Raw genomic sequence first — 15,821 nt, forward strand, 5'->3', positions numbered from 1 at the left:
ATTAGTGAAGCTACATCTTTCAGAAATACTTTCTAGCAGAGATTTGCATTAAATCACATAGATATTTGTAGTATCTATGACATAGTCTCAAACTGCACCAGGGGAGATTTAAGTTTGACATTCCTTCACAGAAAGGGTGATTAAACATTGGAATGGGCTGCCCAGGGAGGTGGAGTCGTCCCTGGATGTGTTTAAGAAAAGGCTGGACATGGCACTTTGTGCTGTGGTCTAGCTGATGTGGTGGTGTTTGGTCAAAGGTTGGACTCGATCTCCGAGGTCTTTTCAAACCTAATTGATTCTGTGATATGCAAGTAAGCTGCTGACTCAGGGACCATCCACCCCAGCATCTTTGCCAGCTTTACAAGGAGCATTCAGACACTGCAGCAGCAGCTCTGCATGCTCTGATGACAGTAGCCCCACCAGATATCATCCTGTGGGCCTTTGAGGCCTTCTCTCATCTGACTGAATAGGTAAGATTTGCACATGACAAGGAAAGTGCAATTCAGCCAAAATGGAGCATAAGCCCAAGGCACCTCTCAGGAAGGAGAGCCACCAGAATCAGCCTAAGACAGATCACCTGATTCAGTCACACCACAGACCAAGGACCCCCAGTTTTGGTAATTCCCATTATTCATTGTGAACTCAAAATGATTTCAAAATAAAGAATTTGGACTTCAGTCTTGATGAAAATTATTACCAAGAGGCAGAACATAAGCCACAGAGCCACTGGAGGCTGAGCTGGAAGGAGCTAGTCAAATGAAATTACTGATCTTGGCTGGTTGCTTCTCCTGGAAGAAAGCAATTTGATTCTTCACACGACTCTATCAAATAACCCAAATAGTAGAAATTACACAGTAATTTTCAACTTTTATTTAAAGTTGAACTGGTTTGTGAAATGCAAATAAGGATTTAATCAGAGCCCTCACTAAGTTACTAGGGGTTAGTTTTACAATGCATATATAACTGTATAAAACTTACATTTGAGATGAAAACGCATTTTATTCAAAAAAGTTTTTTAAGCTATTTCTGCTGACCACTGTTGTTCTTTAATAGTACATGAAATGGTGGTTTGAGACAAGCAAGAGCTTAAGGACAGCTTCTCAGTACTAACAGATGCAAGTTGTTAGGAGACAGCTCATGTTGATGCAATCTGTATGCAAAACAGTGCTAGTAACTTCCAATATTTATTCTTGAGCTTGGACACAAAAAAAATCCTCACAAACTCCATGATATCACTGTTCCCTTCCAAGCTCCCTTCCCTTCAGAAGCATCTTCAAAGATGAAGTTTTAAGCTTCATCAGAATTACACCACAGGTTCCCAGAACTGTATCCCTTCCAACTTGAAGATGGTTATGCAATGAAAGCTGTGAGGTTTTCAGCTTGCCCTTACCAACTTGACTGTAGGCTTAAGTTCTGGTTTAAATACTGTTGGTTTACTAAGTATCTAGAATCTGGAGACATATTTGGCTTCAGGTTTGAACCTTATCTTAAATCAGACTTTCCACATTTCCCCAGAAAAAAGATACTGTTTGTACTCGGGGAACAGAATTTTCTAGAGAATTTAAGGTATAGGAAGCAAAAAGTTTCAATTTGAGCAGATTTTTTTTGGTACAGTTGTTATTGCCATGCACTGCTTCAGCCATCTTCTTCCAAATTTGGGGAAATTTTTCATAGAGACTCCTCAGTTTCATTCTCATCCTGGCCTACTTCTTACTAATTGAGCTTATTTGCAATTATGTGAGAAAACAGGAGTCACTAGGGATAGTGCAGCAATAAACAGGAATTCTTTATTTCCCACAATCTATAGAAGCAATAAGGAAGAGAAAGAAGTCATAATAGAGAACTAGCTGAGGAGGTGAGGCAGCTATTGCCTTATCTCACTGTGGATGCTGCACTTTGTGGAGATTACTCATTCAGCAAGGTTAAAAGTTCAACTTCATTTGTGCCTATCAGCCTTCTGTAGGTCTTTTGGCAAACAGCCATACAACCTCAAACAAGCAGTCACATCTACAAAATGAATCATATTTGATGTACTGACCACAAAAGATATTGTGAAATAACAAAGACCTTTACTTCTTGGACAATAAGTTCACATTTTCCTTTCTTAGTATATACCTGGTGCACTCCACCCAAGCTACCCCACATTCATAGTTTATTCTCCCAGTTTGCCTTCAGTCATCAAGTGACTAAACTGAGCTCTCCTACAGTCCACTGGCTCTAGGCTTCAAATCAGCCTGAGGAAGGAGAAAAAAAAAATCCGCACTAATGGACTTCAGATTTTTAGATTTGCAGATTTCATTATTTTCCTTATGGAGTCCACATTTGCACATAATAACGTAGCCAAAATACTTTTGTCATAAACTAAAATAAATGTTTTTTATTAGCTGTGACTTTGGGAAATCTCATGTTGTAAGACTTTCTTCTGGTCTACAAAAATCCCTCAAAACAGCTTGGATCAACAAGCAGTGTCTGAAAACATCCTCGATCTGGATTTTACAAGCTTCATCTTTCCTGGTTATTTAAAAAAATCCTAATTTTAAAAGCTAGAGAAACAAGAATCTGATTCTCTTCAGCACTAGAGAATAAAGACAGTATTCTTTATTAAAAGCCTGAAAGCTAAACTTCATGTACTGTATAATGTAATAAAAGGAAACAAGCAGTCACAAGTCATGAAAATGTCCCCAAGTATATAATAGTTTACTGTATTTTCAATGAATGCTAAACAAATAGCTTAAACATTCAGGAGCTTAGATTTCATTAATTTTGTCTTCTGAAGTAAAATCATCTCATTTGTAATGCATCTAATTTCAAGGCCTCATGGTAGAGAAGCTCAGCTTGATATTTACAAGTTTGTCTTCCTGATATAACTTATCCATTTCAACTTCTAGACAGATTGGGCTTCTCAACAATTTCAAGCCAGAAAAAGATTTTTAAAATTTACAGTCACTTCTCGACAAGGTTAATATTTAGATCTGGATTTACCCGAAATAAAGTCAGCTAGTTATCTAACTATGTCCAACAGACTACTGAGCTTTTGGGTTGTATTTCAGTATTCCTGTATTTATTTTTAGACATATAAAGGGCTCAATTATGGCCAAAATATTAGCTCTAGCTCACTCAGTGCTTTCACAATTTCTTAGCTGTGTAACACCCTCACTATTTTTAGGCTTATTTTTCTAACTTTATTTTGAATTGGTGGGCTGCCAAAAAATGTTTCCATTAAAATGAAAACAGACTTCAAGTGTTCACTCATCTCAAAATAAAAGGAGCTTCATTCATCGGTAATTCCTGTGCCAATCTCAGTTTGTTTTCAGAAGTTTGTACTTGCAGTATTTGTTTTTTTAAAAATCTCTTTAACAGAGTTTGAGAGAGATGCTATGGAATAAAGCTTTTCTGCCACCTTTTATTAATGGTAATTGATATAATTATGCTTGTCAGATCACAGTAGGACAATTAACAGCTGAGGGTGAGAAAATGTTATCATGAATAATCACAGTGACCACCCCAGAGCTCCTGAGGGGGGTTGGGAAGCTCTGTGCCATGACTACTGTGGTTTTAGCAAGGTCTCTCCTCATCTGCATGTTTTGGGGACACAGTTTGGTCTTCTAGTCAGAACATCAGGATTCACTGCTCCTACTCACAGAATATGCTGAGTTGGAAGGGACCCTCCAGGATCATTGAGTCCAACTCTTAGCTAGCCCTGCACAGGCCCATCCCCAAGAGTCACACCATGTAGCTTCTGGCCCACAAAATGACCTTGAGGAGGTCATATGATATTTCCACAGGTCATTAAAAATGACCCAACTATACAGAAGCGTGCAGCAGCATGATTATGCATGGCTCATGTAACTCTGAGAAAGAGCACCTTGGCACTTTTCCCTATATGGAGGGGATTGTGAAAGTACACCTCCTGCTTCCTGGTCCAGCCCCAGATGGCACGTAGAGCAAGAGAAGGAAAAAAAACAAATAAAAAAAAAAAAATCACTCATTTCACAAGTGACATAAAAACCAATTTTCCCCTTCTAAACACATAGGCACCTCTGTATTCAACTGGCAGTCTGCTCAGTTTGGAGGCAAATGAAAATAAACTCTGCATCATGACATCTTTTCTGTGGACATTAGCCAGGACAATGACAGCAAAACCCAAGAAGCTTAAATCCATGGAGAACTCATTTTTGCTCTAGTTAAACATGTCCTAGACATGCAAGTGTTTTAGACTTATATCTTTGTTGAAATACCTACTAATTTCCAGGCTCCTACTGTAATTGCTGATTTGCATTCTCTTAAATTAAGAGACATTACAAAGTTAAACAAATTAAATAGGTTTCAAAACTCTAACTTGAAACAAGTTTGCGGCAAAACTTAAATTTTTGTAGAAAATAACGAAATGTTTAAGCGATTTAGTCTCAATCTTAAAATATTAAAATAAAAATTCAATCTTTCATTAGGGAAAGCACATAAGCTGGTGTGCCTCCATTCACTGTTTGCAGGCCCTGATACACCCTAACCTGTCCACCTTTGTCTGCATCTACACCAGCATATGCTCCCAGAATGTAACTGCACCTCAACTGAAAAAAAAAATAAAAATTACCACTCTTAGTTCAGAGACAGCTAAATCTATAGTGTGGATCCTGTCACATCAATGTAACAATTTATGCTGACTTAATGTATGTCAGTCAGGACGCTGTCTTTCTCTAAATCACAGCATTAGGAGCATCAGAGGCTCAGCTACAAAGCAGAAGGACTTAGCACAAAAGAAAGGTCTTCAGCTAAATCTGCTCACTCCTGTGAAACACTTTACTACATTAGCTTTACCCATAACAAAAAGGCTAAAAGCAAGAAAAGAAGGTTTGTAAAGTTATAACTGCCTTAATTCCTCTCTTCTCTTTGGCTCATCTGCTTCTGTTCAGAAGCAGATCAGAGTCCAGACAAATAACCACATAATACAGAAAGCCACTGCAGTGCTTTCACAGCAGGTAGAAGAAAGGCTTGTGAAGAAAGGTGGGTCAGAGAGAAGTTGTGATGTTGGAGTGCCCAAAGGACCCAGCACTTCTAATGCTCACCTCCTAAGGGAAGTAGAAAAAAAAAACAAAACAGCAAAGCTAGAGTCAGATGGAACACACATAAATACTGGCAAAGCTTTTATACATATCATTGTACTATCAAAATGATTGGCATGCACTCAACTGAGACTCCATTCTCTTCATAGTCATTGATGAACAGCTGTTCAGATAAGGCATGAGTTAATTTTAGCTGAAACTCTTCTTTGTTAAAGTCTAGTCCCTTAATTAAAGTCAACAGGTTTAAAGGAAAAAAATGCCAATACAAAACACAAATAAACTTGGAAAAAAGTTTACATATAAACTACAAGCAACAGAAATGCTTTCAATGCCCTCAGTTCCAGATATTTGTAAAACAATTGCATACTACCTTGGTGTTCATATTTCAAACACCAAATGTTTAGAAATAAAACAGAGCCCTAAAGCAAGAGTGTGGAGCTTTTCTTTTCCTGATTTACTTTTTTGTACTTAAAGTCCACACAGTGGGGAAAATAACTGAACTGTAAAACTGAATAAAACTTACTAGGATACAGCACTTTTTGTCACTTCATTGACATTCAGGTTTTTTCTAGGAACTGATGATACATATTAAGAAGAATATTTGAATTCAACCAAGTTAACATAGCCTTCCAAAAACATTAGTCTTCTTAAATTATTCAATTTCTTCCCTGTCTTGATTGTTGAATTGTTGATACAGGTAGGGAGAAGAAAAAAACCTCATTTCACATATCCATCAAATCTGCCTCTGACATATGTTGGAACTGTAATATAGTGAACCATTGAAAGCTGTGGAGTTTTGATAATCCAAAACAAACTCTGGATTCATTCAGCCAGAATGCTGCTGAAGCCACCATGAGCCTGGTCCTAGTATAATTACAATAGTGACTTTGTAACTAGTCCTGGAGTCTCCCATTTGACTCAAATGGAACAAATTTTCAGACTAAAAATAAGTCAGCTATAGCAGAGTGATGCAGTTAGTACATTCATTTTTCCTCTCACAACTCTTTTGCTAGTATGTACTAAGAACAGCTGTTGCAATGCCACAGTGCATTAAGGGGTGAATGCCAGAAGGACATCAATTCTAGATAACAGCAGCTCAATCAGCAAAACATCTGGATTTCTACAACATCAGGAAGTAAACTAACTTAACCAAACCCCTCTGCATGCATGTATGTCCTGTCCGCCTGAAGCTTAAAGGATGGTCTCTGGTCCAACCATTTTTTGTGTACAAGTAGGGGTGAGGAGAAGCTTTCCAGTCCATAGAGTATGAAGGAAAAATACATACTCTGAATACTCTAACTGAAGTATAGGGGTGGAAAAGGGCTTAATATTTCTTTTTCCATCTGATGACTTTGACACTATAGCAATTTCCAGAATGCTGGATTTAACACTACTAGAGTTGTAAAAGTAATTGGTTCACAGAATTACAGAAAAATTAGGTGCTTGCTTATCAAGATATACATTGTATAGATATGACCACAGTTTAATGTTGTTAATAAGTCTATAAAGTTAATAAAGAATGAAATCAGTTCAGTTCTTCAAGCTCTGCTACTTGTTTAGCAGCTTCCTGCTACAGTATGAGCAATAGTTTAGGCTGGGGGAAACTGGGGAAGAGGTTAGTTGTAGGAGAAATATGTGAATGGAAAAACATGGAAAAATTACCTGAGTCAGTTGTTAGTGCCAGGGAAAGCAACTAGAAACTTAAAGCGATGAACTGCAAAATGCAAGAATCTACTCTTCTAGTCCTGTTTACACCTAAAGTGACTTTACTAAAGCAGTTAATGTCTGATTGTGAATTGTTTTCTCTTATGGAAGAGAAGCAAAGCCACTGAAAGAGACAGTGCAGCCAAGAAGGCAACGAGATTAGAGGCAAGCAAAACAACTGTGCTTAAGGTTGACATGCTGAATCATACCCCAGAGTCATAATCATAAAGCAAGTATCTGTTCTCTTGGTCTTTTACTGTTAAAAAGCAGAAGTTACTTTTCTTTCTGTAAACATAATTTAATCTATACCAAGTTAACAGCTTTTATGAAAAGCAGCTGTCATAAAAAGCCAATCTTTTTGTTTGATGTATTTTTTCTAGTATCTATGCAAGGCAGCAATTTTGTCTTCTTTTAACATACCTATTATGTCAGGAGTTCAAAATAAGAAGATACTAACAGATATGTCACAACAGCTCTATTCAGTCTCATACTTTTGAGTTCTAGCATCATCATTTTCCCTTGGAGCCCTTAAAAAGTACATGCTTTCAAATCAGCAATCTCTTGGCTGTATAAATCAGTTTATAAGCACCACTGTAGGAATGGGAAGAATGGACAACTGAATATAGTTTACCTTCAGTTTTCACTTAGTTTGAGCTACAGTTATCACCTCACCATTTGCATTCTTCCTTTGGCAGAAGGGTAATGTCTCATCCGCAGAACTTTTATTGCACTAACAAAACTTTTCAACTGCAATCAGACCCAAGCTCAAAACTGACTGGTACTTATCACACATCCTTCCTCACAATCTTATTTTAACAATTGTTTCTTAATTTCTTCAAGGAGGCTGAGCGGTGCACAGCCCTCTCCCTGCACTCTGCAGTCACTTAGCTCATGGCACTGCTGCTGCCTCCCATCAAGAGGTAAGTCAGACAGAGAGAATCAAGTCTCACATTTTACAAAGCTCTATCCAAACAAATGCAGAAAGGATATTTCTGCTGGTCATTAAGGATACAACTTTAAACAGCTTTAATACAGCAGAGCTTCCCGAACTGAGTTGAGAAGCTTTCAATAAAATCAGTTGATCACTTCATGTTGTTTTCTTGTATTGTTACTCCCATTACTTCTGCTTCACGTTTTCATAACTACACAAATTATCATTCCAATCCCAACATTCCAGTTTTGTAAGTCACCAGCATACAACAATGTACATAGGGTGAACTTCTCAATATTGACAACTTTCCTTCCCACTTTAAACCAAGAAAATTGACAAAAGATGAAAATCTTTAGCACATCTTATCAGAAATATAAACGTATAGAGTATATTTACATATGCATCTAGATAAATCCTAAAATAGCCTATGAAACTGTGTGTATGTTATTCACTAAATGGCACAATGATTCAGCTTTTTCCTCACCTTCTGTGGTCATTTTCCATGCCCTCCCACGCTCCTTGCTGTTTTAAGAATTGTCTTGGAGATGAAGGAGGAAAAATGGATGTGGCCAAGGGAAGGTGGCTGGAGAATGGTGTTATAGAGGAAGAGCTGCATCTGGAGGTAAAGGGGAAATACAGAGCAAGGCCAGATAGTTTATGGTGGCCAACAACTGTCAAACTCATCCTGGTGCCTCTCGGGTGGGATACCAGGAATAGCTCAGGACAGGATGGGAAGTATGGCAGAAGATAACAGTTTCTGGGAGGATTTGAGCAGATCTATGCCAGGACAGGACACACTAAGCAGCACCTGACACAGTAAGGTGTGCTCTACTCCAGGCCTTCTCAGCAACTGCCTTGGACTTGTTTTTCCAGCCCTGTCCCAAAGGTTCCCTTTGGAGAGATCCCTGGGTTAAGTAAAGGGGTGTCATGGAAAACCCTTGTAGAAAAAAAAGTAAATCTTAAATTAGAGTCTAGCACTCCAGGCACTCTCCTGGATCGTGCATTGTACAGGAACCTCAGTGTAGTGGCCAATGCTCTCAGTTCATGATGTTACAGAAGATTGCTTGAACGAAAGGCTTCACACATTACCCGCAGCTAATGACTCCCCTCATATCACAGACGGTGTTTTCTCTGCCTTCTACAGATATTTTCTGTTCCAGCCAAAACAGTTTAAAGGAGGGAAGATTAGACCTGGGCAGGGTATTTGAAGTGCTGTAAATGTGGCTTGGTAACACATCAACCAAGGGTGTTGTGTGGGTTGTGCACATGCAAGATGTACCCACAGGATCCCAACCACATTTAAGAGCAGGGTCAGGCTCAGAAAAGAGGTTTCCCAGGGCTGTGGAAGGGCTGCAGCAACAGCTTTTTGATTTGCCAATGGATGGGAAGTCCACACTGCACTCGAATGGCACTAAATATGGCAACATTAATTCTTGTTTAAAAAAAAAAAATAAATAAAAACAACAAAACAACAAAACAAGAAAGAGTTACAACACTATTTTTCAATCTTATTTCCAGCCGAGGTTTGACTCTGATAGAGTTAGAACTCTGGATCAAGGTAGAATAACTTGCACAGCAACATTCGAGGTCAGGATGAATAGGGCTCTGAGCAACCTGATCTAGTTGAACATGTCCCTGCTCGTTGCAGGGGGAATTGGACTAGATGACCTTTAAAGGTCCCTTCCAACACAAACTATTCTATGATCTAGGTATGAGGTGACCATCAGAACATGAACTGTAAATTTGCAAACATAGCTGGAAATGCACACAAATACTTTTTACTTAAAGCATTATCCACATGAGGGAAACCTTAGTGACCAGTAACAATTTTATTCCTGATCATTATTACCTTCTGTAATTTTCCCTCATTCTGTTCAAACCATGGGTTTAAAATACTGCAGTAATTGAGCTCAATGGGAAAACTGAAGTGATTTTTTGTTATATTAGATAAGTGACTTGATAAAATCTAACAGGAAATGGACTGCACAAGCAATTTTGCAGTGCCATGGAGGCCATCCTTCTGGTTAGTTAAGAGACTGGGGAAAGTAAATCTTGGAAATTCATCTTATTTGAGATACAATAATTCGATATTAAAAGCACTGATCATAAGCTCATTATTTTATGCAATTACTGCCCACTATTCTCAGATAATGAGTCAGTAGTGCCCCGTAATAAATCCCAAGACTCAAGAGCAATCCTATTTAAGATGACTTATTTCGATTATTAAGTAAAGGAATCTACTTGAGCCAAAATCCTTTTCTTTTTTAAATGACCCTTACATTCAATTAAGAGGTCCTGTAAAGACTCATCTATTTACAATGGACCCATAGTCATGGAAAATTTCAATCTGAAATACAGTTATTCTAGCTTGAAATATAGTTCATATAAAACTTGCTCAAGATTTCCCCTGTGACAATATATTTTCTACCACACCCATTTATCTACAGGCACTTCATCCTGAACTATGTCACACATTGCCTTTTCATCTCCCACATGCATGGTCTGCTTTATATAATAACCTATGGTGAAGTAACTACTAATGTCTGGATGCTGAAACACTCTTTACCTTAACTTGTCAATACATCCAAGAAAAAACATCCCTCTTACACAACTGACATGACAAGACCAAGAACTGTTATTAGTCATGTGATTTGACTGACATTTCCCATAGAGTGGTTAAAAAAAATAAAAATTCACATCTTTCTTCCTATGAAGGCACAGGGTTGCATTGCTGCTTGACCTCTGTCTTGTCAAACAGGAAGTTAGAAAACAGAGTGATGTTATACTAAAAAAAGAAAAAAGCTCACAATGTACACTCAGCATTAGATAAAGACTCTAAAGCCATATTACATTTAAATCGTTTGGTCACAGCACTCTCAAATCTCACCAAAAGCGATGAACCCCAAGCTATGCAGGTAACACTGCAATATACCCACAGTGCACTTCATCAGTATCGTAGCCATGTCTGCAGTGTGACCTGAGTAACTACTCCAGGTAAACTAAGTAACTGTGGCACAATAAGGGCCAGGGCAAGTTGAATTCGTGAAGTACACCCAGTTTCACAGGGTGTCCATGGGAGGTTAACTCCAGAAAACTCATACAGCTTGAATGCAAAAGCAACATTTTCTAGAAATGTTTAATTCCAACTCTGCCATCTCCCATGTGTTAACTGAAAGGGAATAGATGATTTGAGTCTCTTTTGCAAAGTGACATTGAGATAACTTTGGATACTGATCACCTGGCTGTTTCAGCTGATTAGATCACACTGATATAGGAGGAATAGGATACTGTTCAAAAAACACTGGCTGGTGTTCCTTCTGAAGGCTGTGAATCATAATAAATCGAAGTCATATTGGTATCAAGTAATTATTGATTATCTTCAACTGTCACACCAGGGGATGCTTTTCAGAGGAAAAAGCCAAATGTGCAACATTTGAGCTCATCTCATTTTTCAAAAGGTCAGGGGAGCTCTGAAATCTCAAAGTAGCTCACCACTTCCTTGACAAACACTACAATTAAAAATAACTGCAGATGCTATTTTCTTTCATATGCTTTCCATTTTATACACTTTACATATCAGCTGTGGGAATAATTTCAAATTGGTAACTAGCATCTAGTGCGGACTACATTCTAGATGCTACTTTTAGTATCAAAAAGTCTTAACATGTATTCTGAGGTGACAGTACTACAGTTCAAGTCATCTAAAGCAAGCAAAATTATCTTCCCATCTCTGTCCATATTCTTCTGTGCTGTCTCTACTTGCTCTCAGCAGAAAGTCTTGAAGCAAGTGATTGCTCCTTAAGTGAACCCTTGAAATATTCAAGTAGTTTCATAGCCACTTTTGAAGCTATTTCTTTAGAGTGAATTGTCATGATCAAAGTTCTATACCTATGAAGAAATGCTCTTAAGTGAAGGTTGAATTTGTGTTTTGCTCTGAACACTAGCACTGATCCCAGTGAGCCAGTGATAGCGTCAAAGTCAGACTGGACTTACTGTGAACAGCTTAAGCTATTCAAACATCAGGACTGAAAACTCCAAATGCCTTTAATGGAAAAGAGATCTATTTCTTGAAGGATAATCTGTGTACGCTTCAGGAAACATTTAGGGCAGTTTCAAACCTTCCAAGTTACAAACTGATTTTGTAAAGCAGATTCTTTCTGTTGGTTTGCATGAGTGACTAAAATGCACAACTGATTTTTGGGGATGATTCAGACCTTATCAGGGATGCTGTATGTCTTATTTTCAGTGTATTTTGCTCTAGGAAACACTTACAGTTCCAAGGTCAATAATGAAACAATCTCCTTTGTTGAAGCTGGTCCAAGCCAGGGGGACTTCTGTGGCTCTTACAACTCTTCTGCCCTTGATATGCAGCAGCCTCTGGGCACTGAGATCATTAGTAACAACATGATTAAATCCAGAGGCAACACCACCTGCCTGAATAAAACAAAACAAAGCAGCCAGCTTTATTTCAGCTTGATTTCTGCAAACTTACCTTTTTTTGCTACAGACAAGGAGCTACCAGAGGAAAAAAGTTTATGCAGTAAGAAGGAAGCCAAAATCATCTACTGTTGATAATCTAGTACTGACCAGAGACCCAACAGAAACTGCTGCTGATGCTGAACTCTCAGGTGTGAACCTTTAGCAAAGGGAGCAGACGCCACCCTGCTTCAAAGGGTTTTCAGATAAACAAGGAAAGGGAAAACACAGAATTTACAGCACTGTCTTGCATCCTGCAGAGGATGAGGTAACACTGAACCGCATTGTTAGGACAAAAGTCAGTAGGTTGTCAAATAAAGACAGGAGAAAAGCAGAGAAATATGCAGCTCCTTTTTAAGTTTTCCAAACTTGACTCTCAGAGGTCCAGGTGGTTTCAGTCGCCGGTTATGTGTAGAGGGATGGGTAATTCCACAGCAGCTCTGTAATTTTATGAAAGGAATATTTGCAACTTAGGAGACAACCTAGCAAGGAGTACCAAACTGGGAAAGTGAGACCAAACTGTTGATTTATAATCTATAGTCATAAATATAAACATAATCCTGTAAACTGGCTTGGCTGTCTGTCTCTGTGAGGCAGTATTCTCCACTCCTCCAGGAGACCCAGACTTTGGCTTGGAACAGAAACCAGCTCTTGAAAGTACAAATAAAAATAAAATGTAAAAGACTGGGCACATGACTCACTCTTTTATACAATCAGAGTTAAAAGTTTCAAATTGGTTTTTTAGTCTGTGAGAAGTTACAAGCCTCCATAATGGGGAAAAAAAGGCTGACTGAGCCACATTTCCCAGAGCTCCTACTATGGGGAGATTCTCAGGAGATACATTACTTTATTCTTAAAAACCCCCACAGATGCTGCAAAATAATAATAAAAAAATTCCTTTCAAATATTCAGCTTCTGGAAGTGACACAAGAATGCTGACACTACCTTTTCAAAATATACAATTTTTGTGAGAAGTATTTGGGAGTTTTTTTAATCTACCTTAGAAAAAAAATTGCAGTAGGAATGCAAAAGCACCATTTTTAGGCTCAAGTGAGGTTTTGGGTTTTTTTACATTCTATTCATGTTTCTAACTACTTGAGCACACTGGGTTCTGCATTTGAACAAAATGATTCAGTCTACGACATAGAAGTGATTTCCACACAATTTAATACCTCCCAGACAAAAAGAGTCCCTACTCTGAGCTCCCTTAGACACACTACCATGAAATCTCAGGACAGCTTTATTTTGGAGAAAAAAAAATAATTGGGAAAGGTTTTCACATATCATAAGAGGCACTGGCAAACTAGCTGCTTCTTTCTGTACAAGCACTGGGACTCCCACAGTTTAAGTTGGGTAGTTCAGATCTAAGACCAGTAAGTATTAAGTAACAATTTTTAAACTCTCCATTTACAAAGAAAAACCTTTTTTTTTTTTTAATGTGGGGGACAATGTTACATACAATTTTAGAATTCATTTTGACAAGAGTCTTTACCTTGTATTTGATTCCTCCCTTGAAGTAACCCACAAACTCAGTAGACTCATATCCTTGAATTTCTCTACTCTGCACAGGCTTTCCTCCTAAATAGTCATCCAATTGAACAGCAAAGATAGCTGCAGCTGTGCTTTCATCCTGGGTGCATTCTTTCCCTGAAATAAGAGGAAATATTATGTCTGTAAAGCATTAACACAACTTTGAATTCTGTTGGAGAAATCGTTTCCTTGACAATCAGGCACTGCCTTCAGCAGGTTATACAGCCAATGTTTATGTGGCAACAAAGCACTACATCATAACCTTGTTCACCACCAAATACATAATCTTCCAGACCATTTCTTGACTACATTTATAGTAGAACTGCATTTACATGGGGGGGGAGGGGAAAGGTGAAAAATCGCAAAGTTTGTCTTCTCTTAGCCTCTTTAAACAAAAGAATATTTCAATTGAGTTTAGCACAGCAACTGTCAGCCATAATGATTTTGGGACTTTGAGCTGAAGTGCAAAGACAAAGGAAGGTCATGTCAAAGGACTGTCTGGATGGTAAACTGGATATTTATGCTAAGAACAACTCTCTAAGCTATAAAGCTAAAATAATTCAAAGAGTCCTCTTCACATAATAATGCAAGCAACATAGTTTGCCTAGTACAACTGGGAGAAAGAAAAGCATCTATGGGGCTCCACTATTTGCTTCATGAGGTCACACTTTGTTTTGTACCTTTCAGAGACTAGCCTCTTCCCAGGCCTGTGGCAAAATGGCCTCTACCTAGTGTGCTGACGGCTTAATCATGCCACAAATCAGGCTGTATATTAAACCAAAGCTTTTAACATGTGCCTATACATTTTTGATGAACATTTTCAGCAGTTTTGATTGTGTCAAGGAAAGCACAAACAGGATGAAGTTGAAAAAAACCAGGCTTCTCAAAAACTTTAGAAAAATAAGGATTTATTCTTCTGTCTAAATAAGAGGGGAAAGCTGGTATACAAGCAGCAGTTCTCAAGAGCAGCTTCTCACTTACATTAACCATTTCTCTGCTTCTAGGTGACTCAATAGAAAAGCAGCACAGAGCCCAGACAGCCTGGACAGAGATACCTCTTACAGGCTGCAGAAGAATGGGAAGTGGGTAGTGAGGTGTTGGTGTTACAGGAGGCTTGTCAGTAAGGTATTGGTAAAGAATAAAGCATGGGAGAGGAGGGACAGGAATGCCTAAGGGCAGGCCCCTCTGCTGCAGAGAACGATTGCCCTATTCATGTTTCAGCAGTGCAAATGCCACAAGACAAGTCTCCCATCTCCCACCAACAGCCATGGTTCTCCCAGGAGCAATGCCACCACCACCACAGCTTTTGTAGAGACACAGGTGATATGGAAGCCTCCAGAAAGCACCAAGGATGAAATAGGGAAGGGGTCCGAAGAATAATGGAGGCATAGGGAAGCAAAGAGCATTAGGCCTACCCAAAAAAGGTAAAAAAATAAATTACTGAAAGCAGGATGTAAGACAACTTCTGGAAAAAAATGCCCATCACTCAATAATAGAATATATTGCTATTTGGCAATATGCTTTCTCAGATCTGGGTACCAACTTAAAGCTGGTGGCAAAGTTTTGGGGGTTTGGGGGATGTTTTGTTTGTTTTTTAATAGGTTATTCATATCCATTAGGACTAGATCCTTCTGATTTATTGCTTGCAAACACATAACAGGGTTCAGGGTTGACAAAAAATGGTTTTTGAACAGTTTTAGAGATAAGAGTTACTACCAGGCTTGTTCTCACTGCTGCTATGCAATAAAATACTCAGAGAAACTCCATTAAAAAAAAAAAATCAAGTGGGCATCAGTCCAAGCATGGGTTTTTCAAGTTTGTATGAAAAACAGATTTACCTCACAGTCTGATGCACAAACAGCCATAAATAAGGTAGAGTATACAGGAAAAAGAACAAATTTTTACCAGATTAAATCCCAGGTCATACGGACAGATCTTATGACTACATCTCTGGGGAGAAGGGTTAAAAAAATAGTTAAAAAACACTAGGCATGATTTTATTAAAGATATTAAGTGGGGTATAGCCAGTCTTACTTCCACAAGTAGCCTCATACTGGCACAGTACATGCTGTTTCCACCAGTGATAGTTTCATGTCCAGACAGCTCCCTTAGATTTAGTA

At 38.4% G+C, this 15,821-nt stretch overlaps 1 protein-coding gene and 1 long non-coding RNA gene across 2 annotated transcripts in view; one reads left to right on the forward strand and one right to left on the reverse strand.

The window, feature by feature from the left end:
• Positions 1-14,029, reverse strand: part of SCIN (scinderin) — a 45,979-nt gene extending 31,950 nt beyond the window's left edge. Inside the window, exons 1-3 of the mRNA XM_029961777.1 lie at positions 14,011-14,029; positions 13,664-13,818; positions 11,968-12,129 (exon numbers count right to left, since the gene is read on the reverse strand). Coding sequence (XP_029817637.1) covers positions 11,968-12,129; positions 13,664-13,818; positions 14,011-14,029 — 336 coding nt within the window. The remainder of the gene's footprint in view (positions 1-11,967; positions 12,130-13,663; positions 13,819-14,010) is intronic.
• A 17-nt stretch (positions 14,030-14,046) lies between these two features.
• Positions 14,047-15,069, forward strand: LOC108640248. Its single transcript, XR_001921041.1, has 3 exons — positions 14,047-14,206; positions 14,706-14,826; positions 14,967-15,069. It is a non-coding gene; the product is annotated as an uncharacterized LOC108640248 (long non-coding RNA).
• The last annotated feature ends 752 nt before the right edge of the window (positions 15,070-15,821 follow it).

Source organism: Manacus vitellinus, unplaced genomic scaffold (genome assembly GCF_001715985.3).
Source record: "Manacus vitellinus isolate BGI_N305 unplaced genomic scaffold, ASM171598v3 scaffold_3_pilon, whole genome shotgun sequence".
Taxonomy (NCBI): Eukaryota; Metazoa; Chordata; class Aves; order Passeriformes; family Pipridae; genus Manacus; species Manacus vitellinus.